The sequence below is a fragment of the Falco rusticolus genome, chromosome 2, assembly GCF_015220075.1.
Source record: "Falco rusticolus isolate bFalRus1 chromosome 2, bFalRus1.pri, whole genome shotgun sequence".
Taxonomy (NCBI): Eukaryota; Metazoa; Chordata; class Aves; order Falconiformes; family Falconidae; genus Falco; species Falco rusticolus.
Window position 1 is genome coordinate 40,986,957 of NC_051188.1, and position 18,685 is coordinate 41,005,641.

General features: G+C 41.6%; 1 protein-coding gene across 1 annotated transcript; it reads right to left on the bottom strand.

Moving 5' to 3' along the window:
• Positions 1 to 3,596: 3,596 nt before the first annotated feature.
• Positions 3,597 to 8,729, bottom strand: PCDH9 (protocadherin 9). The gene is made up of 2 exons (XM_037377457.1): positions 8,153 to 8,729; positions 3,597 to 6,898 (listed from the first exon to the last, which is right to left on the bottom strand). Exon 2 carries the CDS (start codon positions 6,762 to 6,764, stop codon positions 3,666 to 3,668), a length of 3,099 nt encoding a protein of 1,032 aa, XP_037233354.1. The 5' UTR covers positions 6,765 to 6,898; positions 8,153 to 8,729; the 3' UTR covers positions 3,597 to 3,665.
• Positions 8,730 to 18,685: the final 9,956 nt, after the last annotated feature.

Genomic DNA, 18,685 nt, shown 5'->3' on the forward strand with positions numbered 1-18,685 from the left:
TGTCACTGCTGTACTTCAAATCTGATTAAATGAAGTTGTTATAATTTAAAACTGGGATAACCACGGTAAATTGGCCCTAATTTCTTTTATTATTTAATCTATTGTTAATTTAATGACATTGAGTAGGAGTTTTTTCTGTTTGTTTGGTTTTTATAAGAGGCCTTTCACATAGAATAATACAACACGTCGTCTTCTACTGTATTTCTATGTAGCTGTTTGGTGTAATGACTTACTAATTTGAAGTGCATTTTAAAGTTCAATCAAATACTGAAAAGAACACTGATTGAGAAGCCTGCATAGATTTCAGTATTCTTTATGAGTCAGAACACTGATTTTGGAAGCTTAGCTATATAAGCTGGTGGTGTGCAACATCATTTCCATACTCCTAATTATGTGAATTAGCATTTAGAACAATCCCAAGTTCAAGTATTCAAAAATGCTCTTTTCAGAGCATCCACCAGGTTTACTGCAAGATAGGCACTTGAAGGAGGCTTTGGTTTTCATACTGGGTCCTTCTGAAACATCAGCTTGTGCAATTCAAAGGGACATGAGAAGACTTAACCACAGAATTTCCACTAAATTTATTGACGATTGCACAGAAATGGCCCAGCAAAGAAATATTAAGAAAATTGTATTGAACAATCTATTTTTGAATTCTAAAAGCCTTCTGAGTTAGGACCCAGTTCTAACAGATTTCTAGGGCCAAGCTCCCATTAAAAGCAACGGGATTTTGCTCGAATGAAGTCCAAGTGTGGACTCCAGGTCTCAGCGCTCTATTTAATATTAATGTATCCACACGATAATTTGCATGTGTATTTACCTTGGACTGAAAGAAACTGTAAGTAAAAATGGAGGATGCTAGTATTTCTTAGATCTATATTCATCCTACATGTCTTCTTTTCCTAATGTAACATCCTCCACAATTCCCGCAACCTTTGCAAACCACATAAAAAAAATTGTCGAATATGTAGGCGACTTAATACAACTTCTAACATTAGAAACCGAAAAATTAATTACGCTAAACCTCAAGAAAACGGTATTGTGGCACAGAACTAAGTATTTCTTCCTAAAGGAATTTAAAAGAATGTTTTTCAGATACTGTAGCATTAGCACACACTACTATTCAATAAGATTTTTAAGTCTGAATGCTTTTAAAAGCCATACTCTATCACAAATCTAAAAAAAGACCTATGAAAGTTATTTAACCCCTGTGCCAATGAATACGAGCTAAAACGCATCCTCATCTCAGGACTTACAGATAGAATAATAGGAATGCTGCTAATGATGACTCCTCCAGCCAAAAGTGACAAGGGGACATAAAAAGGTTATGTATGTCCTGTAACCTTATTGGGGAAAAAAAAGAAAGACACTGTCTCCTTCATCACAGAATAAAAATACACAAACTCAGTACAGACAACTGCCTACGTAAGAAAGAGTTATATATTAAATTACATATAATATTACAGCTTTTGCAGGGAGAAATCCAAATCATACGATACAAGCACCTCCTGACTTCAAAAAGGGTAAAATAAGACTTCAGTGGGATTTGAATCAGATCCATATACAGGTATAATGACTGATATTATCAATAAACCAAAACCAGTGTATTCAATTCATGAACACAGGTAACTGAAAATACTAATACTACCAGTAGGTTTTGTTTGGGTTGGGGGGGGTGGGGGTGGGGGGGCGGTTTCTTTTTCCTGTGTTCAATGTCACTGTGCAGAGCTTGCACATTCTGTTGGGTAAATAATTTTGGGGGGTCTTAACTGCCTCTAGATACTGTGGGGGATTAAGTCTGAGTTTCCTAATTGAGTTTGGAAAGCTAATTTAAATTAGATTAACAAAATCTCAGAACAGAAAAGGAATGTGTGGGTTGGGGGTGTTACGTTTTGTAACTAAAACTGGGGAGAAAACTTCTGCCGAGTAACCACAGATCATGCAGAACTCATTCTAAAAATTTGTTGGTTTTTTTTCCACATTGCTTCTTTTTTTAACTTCTGCTGACAGTATCTGTATGGTGCTGCGTAACAGCCTGAAGACAGCTCTGGGAGTATACCTTTCTTTAAAGTCTTTAGAAAGGTTAAAGTTTTGTGTGAGTCTTCTGAGACATTTTCAGTGTCCGGTTGTAGGTATGAGTTGTTTTAAAGCAGTTACTTTAGCAGAACTGCCTCAAAAGCGCTTGTTTTATTCTTAGCATCTTGTTAGTGTGACACCTTACAGACACCCAAAGTCAAGACACAGTTCTGGGAACATCACATTCCTCTCAGATAAGGCTAATGCAAGAGCAGGAGGACGACTTTATCCTAAACTTGGCTACTGTCAAAATCTTTTTGCAAAGACAAGCCTAAATGTGTCTCACTTGATTCTCTGGGATTCATATCCCTAATAAATTCAGACAAATAACCATCACACAGAGAGCACAGCGCCAGCGGGAATACAAACGCGACTCCTAACACCTACCGAGTCGGTGCAGCGAAAGCGAAGCGCCAAGGAAGCTGCCTTGCAAACACACAAAACTTAACTACTGACCACTCCAGTGCAACTATCCTTAAATAAAAGGTTCTTTGGCTGTAGGATCAGCTCGAGCCTTCCCTCCCCCCCGCTTCCCCGAGCTGCTGCAGGGCTGGCGGCGGGCCAGCGCAGGCGCCACGGTACCGTAGTGCCACCTACAGGCTGCGCCGGCGCCGGGTGCCACGCCGCGGCGGCGGCAGAAGAAAAGCACCAATAAAATAAATTAGACAGCGCCGCATTTAAATCTTTATTAGCAAGGAATTATTAGACCTAAGAAAAACTAATGCTGGATTTGGTTGAAATATGAGATTCTCAGCCTCCTAATCCCTCTTCATATGGCGTATTTCACAGTTTAAAATGAGTTATGACAGATCACTTATGCAGTACTAAGATGAGAAAATATTTACAATGGGATGACTTTTTTTTTTTTTCTGCATAATTCAGATGTATTCAGAGAACGCATTCCTTTCAAAAGTATGCTTTGGCCATTTTTTAAAGTATGCAACAAACTTTCTATGCAATACCAACTTTCATCTATTACAATAACGTAATTTTAAACTCAAAACAGAGGAAGACTTCCGTATGGCTTATTTATATCCTATCAACAAACCACGTGCTTCACAGATGGAGTAGCTTGGAAATTTGGCTGTCTTTGTTAGGGAATAAAATTAACCCCTTTAGTAACACTAACTTAGCAATGTTCCAAATCAGCTTGAACCGTAAAAGAAATTCAAGCCAACTCACTTTGAAATTTCAAACTGAATGTACATATCCCTTCAATCTTGAAACAGTCAGATTTTCTGACTGAAATTTAGCATATAAGGAAAGAGGTTTTGTTCTTCAATAACTTTTGTATTTGAAGAAATACTGGGGAGAAAAAAAAAAGTTTTTCTTTTTTTCAGTTTTCTTTATGCACATGTATATGCACTTGCACAGACGTGTAACAGTCCTTTAACAATCAGTATTATTCAAAACTCAAAGTATCGGTGGCATTTCACAAATGCATGATTAAGCCCCAGGTAAATGATAAAGGGGCCAAGTGTTTTTTTTTATTTCTTTTTGTTTTAGGTTTTGGCTTTTTTTTTTTTTGTTCCCCCCGTAATGTAACTAAATCAGACTGAAACAAAAAACCCCACAATATAGTGGCACTTTTAATACTGGTTGATCGGGCACTTGTATGCAGTACTTATAGACCAGTAAAAGTGCTCGTTTACCTGTCTGGTGTGTAAGGGGCCCTTTGTCTTGAAGCCTCCTTGGGAACTGCACTCTGAGGCACTGAAGTGATCTGAACTAGTGGAAGAGCGTTTGGAAAGGGTGTCACAACCACCAACAAAGGTGTTGTCCAACGGGAGTTCCTGAATCACATGGTGCTTTTTCACTGAAACTGGAGTGTCAGGTTTGAGATGAAAAGCAGACTGCGGAGAGGCAGATTTGTAATGCTTGGCAAGATCAGGACTGTTAGGCTTAAAGGTTGTTGGTGGTGCTGTGCCCCAGTCAAATCTTCCTATACTTTGCTCCTCCAGCTCCGCTGGAAGGCTTATTGTCCCGTTGATAGGTTCATGAACTGCATCATCAGGTTTGGACTCCTCAATGGTCACAAAGTTCAAAAGAGAGCTCTTCGGAGATTTCCTTTTCTTCCTTTTCTTTTTCTTGTTTTGCTTGTTCTCCTGATTGGGAGACATCCACTCAGCACCTTGCTTGCTCCTCTGGGCGGCTTTGAATCTGGACGCATGTCGACAGCGAACGAGAACCGTGACAAATATCACCACTATGACAACCATGGCACCTGCCACAATAGCGATCATGATCGTGAGATAGTCCTCATTTTGGTAGGGTTGGCTACTGTCCCCTATGTTCCGGTCCAAAGGTGTTTCCATAGTCCTGCGTATCAAGTCATAAATATAAGAGGCATTTCCAGCAGTATCGTTTACATACAAAAATACAAGCACAAGAGTATGCAGGGATTTAGGATAACCCAAATCACTTATGTTGACAACTAAGCGATGCAGCCCCACATCATTAGGAGTTGGTTTTTCTTCCAGAGTAATATTACCTGTCACCGGATCAATCCGAAACAAACCCTTGTTATTTCCGCTTACAATCGTGTACTTCAGCTCGGCATTCATGCCAGTGTCTATATCGACAGCAAAGACTTCGGCTACCACCGATCCTGGAATTGCTGAGAGTGGCACTAGCTTAAAAGAAGTATTAGAAGGTGGGTAGATGACAACAGGGCTGTTATCATTAACATCCATGACGTTTATGGTTACTTTCGCTGTTGAAGAGCGAGGAGGTTGCCCTCCATCCACTGCCTTAACATCAAAGGTGTAGGAGCTCTGCTGTTCTCGATCAAAAGAAACATTGGACTTTATAACTCCAGAGTACGGATCCAGCACAAAGTTTTCATTGTCATTCAGGATGGAAAGGGTCACTGCTTTATTTTCCCCAGCATCCGCATCGGTCACTGTGATCACCCCCACCGTGCTATACTTTGGTAAGTTCTCAGATACGAAAAACTGGAAGTGATTATGAGTAAATTTGGGACTGTTGTCATTTTCATCCAGCACAGTAACAATTACAGCTGCTTGACTCTGCAAAGGAGGGGTGCCATTGTCTCGGGCTGTAACAGTGAAAATGAAACGTTCCTGCTCTTCTCTGTCAAAAACTCTGGAGGCTGTCAAAACTCCTGTCTTTCGATCCAGATCGAAAAAGGAGGCATTAGGGCCAAGCTGATAAACAATGTCTGCATTTTTCCCACTGTCTTCATCTGTGGCACTAATAGTTGTTAAGTATAGACCATGTCGGTTGTTTTCAGAAACTGACAGCTCAATTACAGGCTGGCTGAAAATCGGAGGGTTGTCATTTTCATCCTCCAGTTTAACTCTTACCAGGGCAGTCTGGTTCAAACTGGGCTTGCCAGAATCAGAAGCAACAATTTTAAAGCTGAATTCTTTGGTGCCCTCATAGTCCAACAAGGAAGAGGTCTCTAACAAATACTGGTTGTCGTAAACCGCCTTCAAGTGGAAGGGGACCTCTCTCTCAATGAAACAGATCACTTTGCCGTTCACATCAGTGTCCTTATCTGAAACTGTAATTAGGGCAATCTTTGTATTGATGGGATCTTTCTCAGATAAGTACACTGTGCCATTGATGGGACTTATTATGTACCTGAGGTCTATGTTAGGAGGGTTATCGTTTACATCAGTGACATTGATGGTAACAGTTGCCCGGGCTGGTGTAGAGCTACCATCACTAGCCAGCACTGTCACTTTGTGAATAGCAGTCTCTTCTCGATCTAAGGACCTCTGAACTGTAATCAGCCCTGTGGTGTTGTTTAAAGCAAAAAATCTTTTGGTTGCAGGGGCGACCTGGGCACCAAAAATATATCTGATTTCTGCATTGCTTCCTATATCTGCATCCGTAGCATGAAGCTGAATTACAGAAGTGCCTACGGGGGCATTCTCTGGTATATGAACCTCTACTTGACTCTCTTTAAATACTGGCCTGTTATCATTGACATCACTTACTGTGACTTGCAGGATGGCTGTGCTGGATTTCTGGGGGGTACCTCCATCCTCCACTTTAATTTTCATCACGTAGGTGTCCTTTTGCTCTCTGTCCAAGTTCTGCTGCACTATCAGCTGAGGCCATTTCTCTCCTTCTGGAGTTTCTACAATATCCAGTCCAAAGACACTCTGCCCGTTTAGCAACTCGTAGTGCTGAACGCCGTTGAAACCTGTGTCAGGATCTGTTGCTGATGGGATTGGAAAGCGACTGTTGATCAGAGTGTTTTCTGGGATGGAGATATTGATGACAGGGGATGGAAACATAGGTGCATTGTCATTAGTATCCTTTACAATGATTTTTATTTTGATCAGCCTAAAAAAGTCATTGGGGAGAATCACCACTTCAAGTTCAAAGAAACACTCGTTTTCTTCTGCATAGGAAGCTCCAGCACAGAGTTTTTCTCTGTCTATTCTGTTAGATGTCGTAAAGATTTCCCCGGTGTTACTGGAGACTTTGACCAGAGGGGCATCCCCTGCTTTAGACACCAGTCTGTAGACAAGGCTGGCACTGGTCCCCGTGGCAGCATTGATATGAGAAATGTTCAGGTCCTTTGGTATGTTCCCTATGGGTACGTTTTCAGGCAGCTCCTCTCTAATAGTGTAAATAAGTTCTTGAGCTATAGCAGAATCCAGCCTTAAACAGGCAATCAAAGCGGCCAACAGGTAAAAATCCCTTAGGTTCATGATAATGTTTTTAGGCTCTTTTCCTGGATTTTAGGATTTAAAGGTTTCCAGAGAGGAATGATGCGCAATTTGCAAGAGGAGGCATGCATGGACTGCAGGATGCATTACATCTCATTTCTTATTTGGAGACAGCACTGTCAACACAATGATACAGAACAGCATTATTGGTTTTTTTTAGGCATGACAAATCCACGATCTCCAACTACTACTTGGTTTTGCAATGCACACATGCAGCAGTACAAATTCCTACTGCTCCCCTTTACAAGCAATCCCTCCGGACAAATGCACCAATATCTTTTCAGCTGCATTTGCACAGAGTGAGAATGGAAATAAGTATTTGCAGGATTAAGGGTAGCTACCGTTTCAACACGTACTTTCTGAAAAATTTCTTGGTACACTGTGTAATCCATAACATGCATTCCCCCTCTACCCTCCTCCACCCAGTCATTTGGTGCAAGTGAAAAATCTTCCCGCACTACTTCTGGATTCTAACTGCTATGTCAGCTGCCAAATGTAATTTGTTGTTTGCTTCCGTACATATTTTTTAGCTGTTACTAACCAGATTTTTCTCTGCTCCTTGTGCCTTGCATCCCTCTCTATAGCTATCGTACTGGGAAATAACCACCCAGACATGCTGCTGCTGCAGCAGTCGTCACTGGCTACTTCACATCCCTGTTAACTGATGAGACAATAACAGGACTTACAGTTTCCTAGACTCTCAGCTCAATGTTTCCTCTCCAGATGTTGGATACTTCTTCTTCTGTGTAATAACCTTAAACTTTGTTTGTTTTTAAACACTGCCTAAATCAGGAGGCTGGAAATTCCAAATGCAACTTAGGAGCAGCCAGCATGTTTACAGATTGGGGAGGGGGGCGGGGGGAATAAATTTTCTGATGACGAGGGGAGGAAAAAAGGTGCAGCCTTTCCCCATTGATACTGATCTCCCTTCAGGATGTTATTAGCAGCTGCCACACATAAATACTGCAGACTAATAATGCAGGTGTAAAAAAAAAAAAAAAAAAAAAAAAAAAAAGAAAACCCGACAGACACTTCTGTTTGCATGCTCTGCTAACCACGAATTACCCTGGTGCAAGGCTGCCAGCAGCACCTACAGTTTGGCAGAACCGGGCAGCCCCCAAGCACTAATCTTATCTGCATTAAGCTGCACGGTAGCTGATGCCCGTGATTACTTCCAGCAGAGTGATGCAGGTAGGGATGCAGAGACAGTGAGTAGGTGAGCCTTTGCTACCAACACCAACTGAATCCAAAACACCAATTCTTATTCTTTGCCTAGACAAACATACTGTGTGTTGGCTTTTTTCTTTCTTTCCTTCTTTCTCCCCCTTTAAATGAAATGCATCACAGTGTATGGGTAACTTTGCACTTACGTTGGTTGTCTACCTTTGACGATCTGCTGCAGCTAAGCAATGATCTGTTCCAGCAGATACAGCACAATGCATCTGGTAAACCACCAGTTTTGGAGAAATCAGCAGCAGCTAAATGCTTCCTCCTTGAGATATGTGTTGCTTCAGGGTGGCAAATTAGCAACTCCAGTGAACAAATTCACAGTTCTGTCGTTAGTCATCCTCTCCACGTTTCATTTCTATTAAGCGGCGATCCTTTGGGTGTTTAATGTGCACGCAACAACCCAAACAAACAGCAAGAAAAAAGCCGGTGCACTTCTTTAGACCGGGGGTATTTTCCACTCTGCACTGCACACAATTTCCATCCCTCTCTCAGCAGAGCAGAGGCAGCTACATGAAGTCTGCAACTTCTTACTGGAAATGACAAGAGTTGGTCTGGCGATGCTTCTCTCTCCTTCTTTAGCTCTGGGTTGATAGTTGCCCGTAAAAAAAAAAATAAAAAAAAAAAAAAATCCTAATGGGTTATTGCTTTAGTGACGGGAGGAAGCGACGGCGCTTTCCCTCCTCCCTCCCAGCCTCTCTCCCTCACACACGCTCCCTCCTTCTCTCTCTCTCTGAACTGAAATTCTTGATATAACTCTCAATAAGCCCAGAGGGAGGGTGTGCGCGGCGCTAGGCCCCCCCTCCCGCCGCACCGCATTGGCCCGCGCCGGCGGGGGCGGTGGATGGCGGAGCGCGGCGCTGGCATTGGCCGCCGGGCACGTCGCTCCGCGGGCCGGCCGGGGGGCGGGGGCGGCGGGCGGCGCAGCGGCTCCGCGCCGCGCGGGGGGGTGGGGGGGGGACGCGCGGGGCCGCGGCGAGGCGAAGGGGGGCGGGGGGCGCGGGGGCTGGCGCAGCGGGCGGCGCGGCGGGGGCTCCGCGGTCGGGGGCGCAGCGCCCCGGAGCGGGGGGGGGGGGGGCAGCCCAGCGGGGGGGCGCGGCGGGGGGCGCGGAGGCGGGCAGAGAGGGGCATCGGGCTTGCGAGTGGCCTCGGGGTGCCCTGGAGAAATGAGCATGTGCTGTGGGCTCGCGTTGGGGGGGGGGGGGGTCGGGGGTTTCTTTTGTTTGTGTGCGCGGGGGGTGCCTGCGAGCGCGCCCCTGGCGCGGGGGTGCGGGGAGCCCCGGCGCGCAGCGCTGGTGGCCGCGCAGGGTGCGCAGCGTGCGCGGCCTGGCACGGGCTGCTGCCCGGCGCCGCGCGGTGCCGGAGGAAACACCCTGCCCCGGCCCTCAGCGCGGTTCGGCTTTATATTTAATACATGCCTTTTCATCTATAATTCACGCTGCTCAGACTCCAGCCCTGTCTCGGCTCCCATTTATGCCTGCACACCTTTCTCCTTCCCCTTCCCGAAGGGTCAGCCGAGATAGTTGCCGAAGGAGGGGGAGAGCTGCTCTGCTGGTTTGGGGTTTGTCTGCTTAAACATTGAACTGGAAAACATTCCTCTCTGTGGTTTGATAAATAATAAAAGTGATCGTTGCACCTTCCCCGTAAATGACACGGGTAGATTATCCAGCTAGCCACAAAGCAGCATCACATGCCTGGAAGATGGTGTAATAAAGTGCCAGTGTATGGCGATATGAGTGACCTCAAAAGTGTGACAAGAAGATGATTATAGTGCATTATATATAGTGCATTATATGTAGTGCCTTTTTCAACGTTTTCTGGAGCATGAATGAGCCTTCATTTGACTGTGCCTTTATTGCTAGCTTTTCTCAGCTTGAACTTGCAAGCCATATGACACAGTACCGATCCGATTTAGTATGCCCAGGTATGTGGCCACACTGGCTGCTGGTTTTGGTTAAGCCTTTCAAATATGTATGCACACAAAAAGCAAAGATGACATCAGCATTTGACTTTTTGTATATGCGGTACTACATCTAGATAATTTACACATTTTCAGTTCATAGCACTGGCCAGCTAAAGATGTGAGTTTCTACCTGGAAGATTTTACGTTTTCAGATGCAGGCTCCTACCTTTAGACTTCCATATGCACCTGCACATACGACACACTGTTAACTAATGGTGGAAGCTGCTTGGATCTGTCAGAGGTCAGTAATTTGCATGGCTTAGTGTTGTGTGGTACATACTGATAAATGTACATATCCTTGCTAGTCATATGGATGCAGGCACTGTACGCGGACATTGCGCATCCTATAATCCCGTGATGTGTAAAGATTAAACACTCTTTAGTTTTGCTGTGCTTTGTATTTGTGTCCGAAAGACCGCTGTTAACAGATACACACAGAAAAAAAAAAAAATTGATCCTGGTTTTGATGACATCAAGTAATGGTAGCAAACGGAACTGAATCTAATAATAGTTTAAGAAAAATGTTCATTATGTAATACAGGAAGGATGGCTAGAGCCCCAGCATTGAAAGTCAAGCAAGTGACATGAAAGAGCAACCTTGCTGCCAAACCACTTAAAAAATGAATTCTGTGAATGAGTTAAGTATGCAATTCTTTTGTCTTTTAAAATACAAAGCAGAACAGCCATTAATAAAGCAGATAATTAGAACTACTAGCATCCTGTGTAACGCAGTCTGCTTCTGAAATACGGCATGTTTATATATGCGTTAATAATGCACACGTTTTTTCTGACACTAGTCGTATCACAGCAGTATGGCATCACAGACGTTTTATAGCCTCATTCTAGTAACATCACAGACATATAACATTCTTATTCTAATCACACCATAGTCATTTCAATGTCACATTGTAGTCACATCACATAGCCTGCTAATAATTATTTAACTTTATTGCTAAGCTGCATAGTTTTCTGTTTGCTCAGGGATGACTTTAACTTGTAGTCAGAACTGATTAGCACATGCTCATAAATGAGCTCTTCTCATGTACACAGGGTTAGCCTCATGAAAAGTTAGGAAGAGAAAAAAAACCCCAAAAGTAACATTTCAATGAACTAGTGGCTGTTGGATTTAAACCCAACACAGTAACAGCATATTTTCTGTTTTCTGGAGTTATTTTAGAAAGCCAAAGTTCTTTACATGCAGGTTTATCATGCTAATGTCTCCATGCTTGCTTTAAAACACTGTAGTTCTTTAACTAAGTATACGTTATTAAACTCACAGCAGAGACAGGTCTTCAGACTGTAGTATTTGCACAACAGATTGTAAAATTGAGGCCCAGAGTACCAAAGGGGCTAGACCCGTCACAACTGCTTCTAATAATGGGAGAAAATGAATAGAAAGTGCTGATTTCCCAAGCAGGAGCTGGAATCGCCCAACGCAGTGTTATGCTGCCCCTGAGATGTGAGGAACTGCTCTGAGATGTTCACTTGAGTAGCCATGTTTTATCCTCCAGTAAATGTTTATTCGTTCACTCTTATATTTGAGAAAACTGCAGTATTTTATGTTAACACTCCCCTCAAATGCAGCTATGTACCATTATTTGTACTGTTCTTTAATAGTCTCTTTTCTTTACCGTGATGTATTAGGCTTTTGTCTGCGTATAAGAACACTGGACTTCTAATCACATCATAACCTATTAAAATGACTTCTGTATTACAGTGTATTAACTATTCATCCACATCATTGCGTGTTATCTTCGCCTCCATATTATTATGTATCAAATTCTTTTCCATATCATATTTGACTCAAATTCTAGCTTGCTAGAAACTGACTCCAATTATTCTGTACTAGCTATAGTCAAATTGCACTAAATGGAATTGCTTACATTGTATCATACTGGCTACAGGCTCACACAATGCATTATACATGAAACTGATTCACATTATGCTTAGCTAACTAAAGACTTTAATCTCGAAGTGTTGAGCATAAAATGCTATCATTCTTCACTGAACTGGCTCTGGTCACTTGATCATTTTGTACCTGGGATTGCCTCTTACAGACTGTTATTATTAAAGCAAAATGGCTTTTCCTCTCCTGCAGTTCTACCACTTTCTACGGAGAGCTGATTCATATGCTAATGAACGAGCTCTTTTACTTCATGCCATTGCACTGCAACACTGGAACCTCCTAACCTATGGTGCACCTGTAGCATGTCCTCTTCAGTCCAGCACAGTGAAAAAACGCATTATAAATATTCACTTGGGTGTCCAAATAGCAGGTTATGTGCTAGCTATTTAACAAACCTCATAATTATCCCCGGGGGCCTGGTTTCTTAAATGTTGCTTAAATCATTAGCAAATACATCCTTGGTCCCATCTCCAATCGGAAATTCAAGGCCAAATTGCCAGTTCCACCGATCTCTTTCAGGGTGTTTCAGAAAGAGAAGAGGTTGGAGTTCAGTGTGGCGGGTGAGTGAGGACTTGCCCTGTTATGGGCAGTATTTAGTCTGTGGAGTAGTCCACCTTCACAAGGCATGCATTTGCTTTGCCCAGACTAGCCCTGGTGTTGCTTTGTCCTTGACTCGGGCTTCTGCTACAGTTCGGTCTCACGGTAAACACAGGAAATCCAAATCCACTTCCTACAAGAACTACTGGGCCAAAAAAGTGGTGCTTATCATCTGCTGTGCTCCTAACCCCCAAAACTTTGGGAAGTCTGTGAAGACAAGAGGTGAAAATGCCACAAAGGTGGGAGCAGCATGCGGAGAGGATTGTGTTTCCTGCATATTCTTACAAGCACATTTCTCCTTACAAGCATGCTGCTTTTGTCCAGAGTTTATACACCTAATGGTTTGGATTTTAGGACCTTGCTTCAGAATTTCCTTCTCTTCTTGGGTATAGGGATTGAACCTGGAATCTATTTACATGAGTAGTTCAAACAAAGTCAATAACAGTATTTTGGGTAATGTAAACCATACATAACTACAGGTTTTAAAAAAGGCAGGTAGTTGAATTATAGATCATAATTTATTTAATATACTAATTTTGATAATTTCAAAATGTGTTTAATTGTTTGTCAGAGTGGTTGTGGGAGCTCTAGGAAAGGAAAAACACTTAAGCAAGGAGTCCAGAACTGTTAATTTGTACTATTAAATACACAGCAATAGCTAAGTCAGGTAGTGATGAATAATTTAAGTCAATCGAGCCGCTGAGATGGGGCAATAGTTGCAGAATCGGGCCCTTTTAATGTGTCTGTCTTCAGGAAAATAAACTCAGTCCCTGGATAATCAAATCACAAAAGGGACAGGTGATGAACTTCATTCCATTTGAATGGCAGAACTAAATTTAACTGAATTTGCCTTTTTTTTTTTTTTGACTGGCAAAGATTGCAAATGTCAGTTCATGGCTCTGAAGGGTCTACAAACGCACAAGCCAAAAACTGGCATTTTGCAGTGCTAGTGTTTAATCCCTGTCACTGTACAATACAGCAAGGTGCTGAACTCCCATTAATTATTGCTGTTTATTTAAAGGTACAGATTAATGTACAGACTAGAATTGTTTCCTAGAAAGTATGGGGTTTTTTTTTCCTCCCTCACAGGGCTTTGGTAATTATTTAGTAAAACAATAAAAATCAATTTCAATATGGCAAAATGAGAATAATAAACAAGTGCCGTTTAAAATGCAATTACTGAATCACTTAAAAGAGATGTAATTGCATGTGGCACAAAAAGAAAAAAAATGTTTTATTCTTTGCTACCCTCATGTTATTTGTTACAATGGAAGTAGCTGATGAATCAGAATACAGAAGCAGATTCCAACCAACGTGCTTTTGTGTAAGGTGAAAATATTCCAAGACCTGCAGATAACCTGATGTCTTATTGATGCTTTATTGTTTAAAAAACAGAAGAAAGAAAAAGACAGGAAAAGAAAGGAAGTCTAAAGGTTTTCAGACAAAACAATGTCTGAAGAAAGCTTTACTAAAGCATTTTCATTTTCATCAAAATGGTAATGTAAATCTGATTGATGGAGTTATGCTGATGCAGTGTTGACAGGATCAGAATGAGACTCAAAGCGTGGAATGAGACCTCCTTCAGGCATTCACTTTATTTTTCTGCTTTCAACTTCTGACCTGCTCCTTGCTTGCACAGAAAATAGAAAATGCTCAATTTAAATCAATATATAGTCACACGAACTTGCGTTAGTGAGACTGACATCTTTACATCCAGATTTGAACCTAAATACCTTATGTTTTTCAGTTCTACTCTCATGTCAGTTATGCCTCACCATTTACAAAAGGTTACTAAGGTAGTGAAGCTTGATTAAACTCTGTGTCCTCTGGGGAAAAAGATACTCATTTGTCATAGACACAGCTTCATTCTTTAAATTACAGATAGGCACGCAGACAGATGCCAAAATTCTGTTTAAAAGCATTGTGCTGTTATGATCGTGTCTTCTTATTTCTAACACTTTTGCTGTTCTTAATGTTCCAGTTAAACGAAGGATGTATGGTTTTGAGGTTTTATCTTTTGGGGGTGGTATGTTTTGCATTCTGATGGTAGAAATATTGCAGGAGCTATACCCTTTCATTGAACAGATTATGCACATCTATTTACCATGCATATGCAGTGAAGGGAAGAACACAGATTCCTGAACCACATCGCTTTCCCATGCACCAGTGGCACGGCTGTGATTCTCAAAGAACCTTTGTCCTTCAGGGCTTGACAGCTGTAAAAGGGAAGCTGTGTCTTCCTCTTATGGGCAGCAGTACCCCGACTTTGTACATGCCACCATGTTCTGGGAAAATACTTTGATGTAATTTTGACTTTCTGGAGGTCAATTCCTGTCAGAGCTCCTCTTGACATGGAAGTCAGAATTCTGCAGAGTGCCCATGTAGAGCTGAGCCTGAAAGAAAGGATTGATCCAAATGAAATTACTCTCATTAAAACGCTGGGCGAAAATTACAGGTCTGTGTTTGGTATGCATTCAGGGAATAGGAAATGTCACCAAAGACCTTCACATTCATTTACATTCTGTTCAATATCCTAAAAATATTTAGACTCTAGACAAGAGAAAAAAAATCTAAATGACTACAATATCACTTCTTAGCAGTTCACCGTTCCATTCAGTGACTTTATTGGCCAGGTTCTTTAATAGACAGAAGTTACTCAAAGTCTTAAAGTTAATAATCTGTTATGATGTATGTGGTAAATCATAACATAAGCAAACTAAAAATACACAGATAATGGGGCAGTTCTTCATGGGCAAATACTAGTCATTCATAGTCAGAAAATAGTTTAGGACAAGAATAAGACAGAAGGTTTCATTGGTTTTCCTTTTTATTACTAATAAATCACTGCTTCTGCCTCACATGTCGACAAGCAGCAGATGTTTCAAAACAAACTCCATCAAAGTTAGTCATTTTGTCCTCTTATCAATGTTTCTGTCGCTCTGAGGACAACCTGCCTCAGGAAATAAGCAAGCACCTATCTACAGGGGCATCACTCAGTCATGCTTAGACAATTATCACAGCAAAACACACCTCAGACTGATCAATAATTGCTTTCCTTGTCAAATTTCTGGATGTCACAAGCAACACCAAAGAGAGGGATCAGACCAGAGCAAAGCCTTGTCTAGACAGGTAGATTAGATTGCTTTTAGTCCTAACAGAGGCAAGAGGGTGCCGCAGTGGTCCACAGCAAAGCCTAACAAGGCACCCACCTCCCTCTGCCCAGTAATCGGGCTTGAGCAGACTCAGGCTGTGTGAGCAAGGAAAATCCTCCCTCCCAGAAAGGACACCTTAGAGTCAGAAAAATGCAATATTAGGAATCACTTGGAAGTGCGATAGTTTTTCCCTGGCAAAGTTTGTTCTGACATAGGCCAGAAAGTTGTTATTTTCAGATGGATTTACAGGGATCAATGCTTAGATTCCCTTTCATATCTCTGTCTTTCCCCTTTATCTTTTTAAAGCTTGTATAGACTGAAGGCCTTCTGGCTGATTAGCTTATATCCATGCTTGCAGACCTCAGGCCTGTGATGAGGAGAGGATATTGTTTCCAAGATAGCATATTTTTGATAACATAACTCAAGTTTATTCAGAGTCCTATTTAGACATTCCTTTTCTGTATGGTATATACCTATGTAACTATTTGTCACTGAGGACAGTAAATCTATGCAATAAAAAAAGAAACCTACAGATTTTCTCAGATGAAATGCATGTGATGCTAGGAGAAGACACATGAAGGCATAATACAAACCCAGTAAGTTTATCTCATTTCTGTAATTGGGAGGTCTTTTACTTTCAGGCATTACAAAGTACATCAGTCACTGTAAAACCAGATCCACCCTGCCCATGCTATTATCATACCAGTGAGGAGTAGTAATTACAAAGCCTTTTTTTCCCCACTGCTGCGCTGCTGTCAGTCCCCCAAAACTCCTGCTCAATTTAGTAAACTTCATGTACTGAACACCCGTCATTTCAAAGAAGAACTTCAGCTCTTGCTTGGTTTACGTTACTGTTCAGCTGATTCTTCACTGAGAAATGTAGGGAGTCTTATTGAAGAGGATTTTTTTCTTATAGCGTGAGTGCCAGAGGTCTTGAGGATATACAATGGGAGTAGCCAGTTATATTCAGCATGATAATATGCTGCTCATTAGTGACAGAAATAAGATTTTTTTTAATCTGGAAACTATGAAATTCTTATTAACATGATTACATTTAAGTGAATGAAGACACTGTCTCTGCTAGCCCTAGAGATACATATTTTTTAGAGATGGTATAGCAGGAATCCTTCTCTGTACACATACCTATGCTACTGTGAGAGAACCAGTGGAGTTGTGAGCTTTTAATTTTCTATGAAGTTGAACCTAACTGGTTCTCTTTCAGAAGCTATATGTTTCAACTTCCTTAAACATGGCGGGGGGGGGGGGGGGGGGGGGGGGGGGGCGCGAGGGGAAGTGAAATGGTCTTGTGTCAGCAATTTGCTGTGCCTAAACATGGGCTTTAAGGTACTTGGAACTCATTTCAAGTTCAGGACCTGCACATCTTGATAGTATTAAGAGGAAATGCTGAAAACCCAGCTCCTCCCCACAACATACAGACATGAAGCTTATTTTCATAATTCTTTCTTTAATTACTTTTTTCTTTACGTTAGCATTACAAATCATTATGTCAGTGTTCCCATATAGCCTATGGCAGCTCTGATTTAAAGTATACTGTCACAAATTCTGTTCTCATTAACGCTGATACTGCTTGTTCTGATGTGAAGTAGATCTTTCATAATACTGTAAGACCACTAAGAAGATATGCGGTTAAAAAAACCCAAAGCCTCAAAAAACAGATCTAAAAAATTCTTAGCTGCCTAAAGTAAGTTATGGACAGAATATAGGCATCTGCCTCATGATGTGATCCTGAAAATCTGAACTTAAATGCCATCAAATTGGAGGAAGTTTCTCCCCAGCTTGCTTCAATTTACATAGTTAAAATTTCTGAGAGGCTGAACTTGTAGTTTTGTGGCTGTTCAAAACCCTCTTGGTCTTGGCCTGTCTGAGCAATGTGTATCTCAAGCCCTATCAGGATCTATAAATAAGATGCTTTTACTCTTCTGGCTGGATAAAATAGTTCATGCCAACAAAATCAAACCTTGTATAAAACGTAGTACATTTTGTTCTACCTTATTTTTAAGCACAACCATGAAATCTGTGTTTAAATGGTTTTAATATTCTCTTAGTCCAGAAGGAACTTTCTCGGTTTTTGCCTCTGTAGACTCAAAATCACAATTCCTGATTTCTGAAAGAACATCTTAACTGTGTCTCCTGATGATGCTGTTTACTTTGATAATATGGTTAAAGTCATCCTGGGACAGGCTGCATGTGCACCAACTCCCAAGCATAGTGGATAAGACTGGAGAGAGCCTTGGCTTACATTCCTTACTTGATGAACTGCTGATATCCCTTGCATCAAACAGGCACAGAAGAAAATCCTGCATAGTGTCAGTAAGCCTGACCCTTGGGTCAGACTTACTAACAAGTTGCAGGTTAAGATAAACCTCTTGGCTCTCCTGCTTCTGTGGAGAACTGTCAGGAATTTCCAGGCTGTGATTCAAGTGCTCTTGGTGGTTCCTTTATCACTTCTGAGATCTGTAACAAGTAATTAAAAAACATTCCTACTAAGAGTTACTTTCAGTTTCCTAAACAGGGCTGTCTTGTTCTTTAAGAGAATCTATAGGGAGGTGCAAATCGAAAAGTTGTTCAAAATATTGCTACAACATCCACAGCTACATGCTCTACATGTGCTTGTGGGTGAATCACCATGGTAGTTGCAGTTCCTTCTTCTCTGACTGGTTTAAAGGAAGGAGTGGCCCTTTGTTCATTTTCGAAGCAGAGCACTCTAGAATTTTTCACTCTTCATGTGTGTTCTAGAGGTGACCAAGGTGCCCCTGTGGGGGACGGATAATTTGAGCATGGGCATTTCAGCCACTAAATGACTTCCTGGAGCTCAACCTAACCTAATTTACTAGCTCAAGTCCCACAAAAATTACCTAGATTATTTCCAAAATTGTATCTACTGTAAACTGTGTTATACAGAGGCACAAGGGGAGTTTCTGCAGGGTTTTTTTGTTGGTTTTTTTTTTGGGGGGTTTTTTTTTTAGTTTTTGGTTTTTTTTATCAGGGAAATGTCAGAGCATGTCTTCATTATCCTGACTTTAAGAAAAATCAGGAT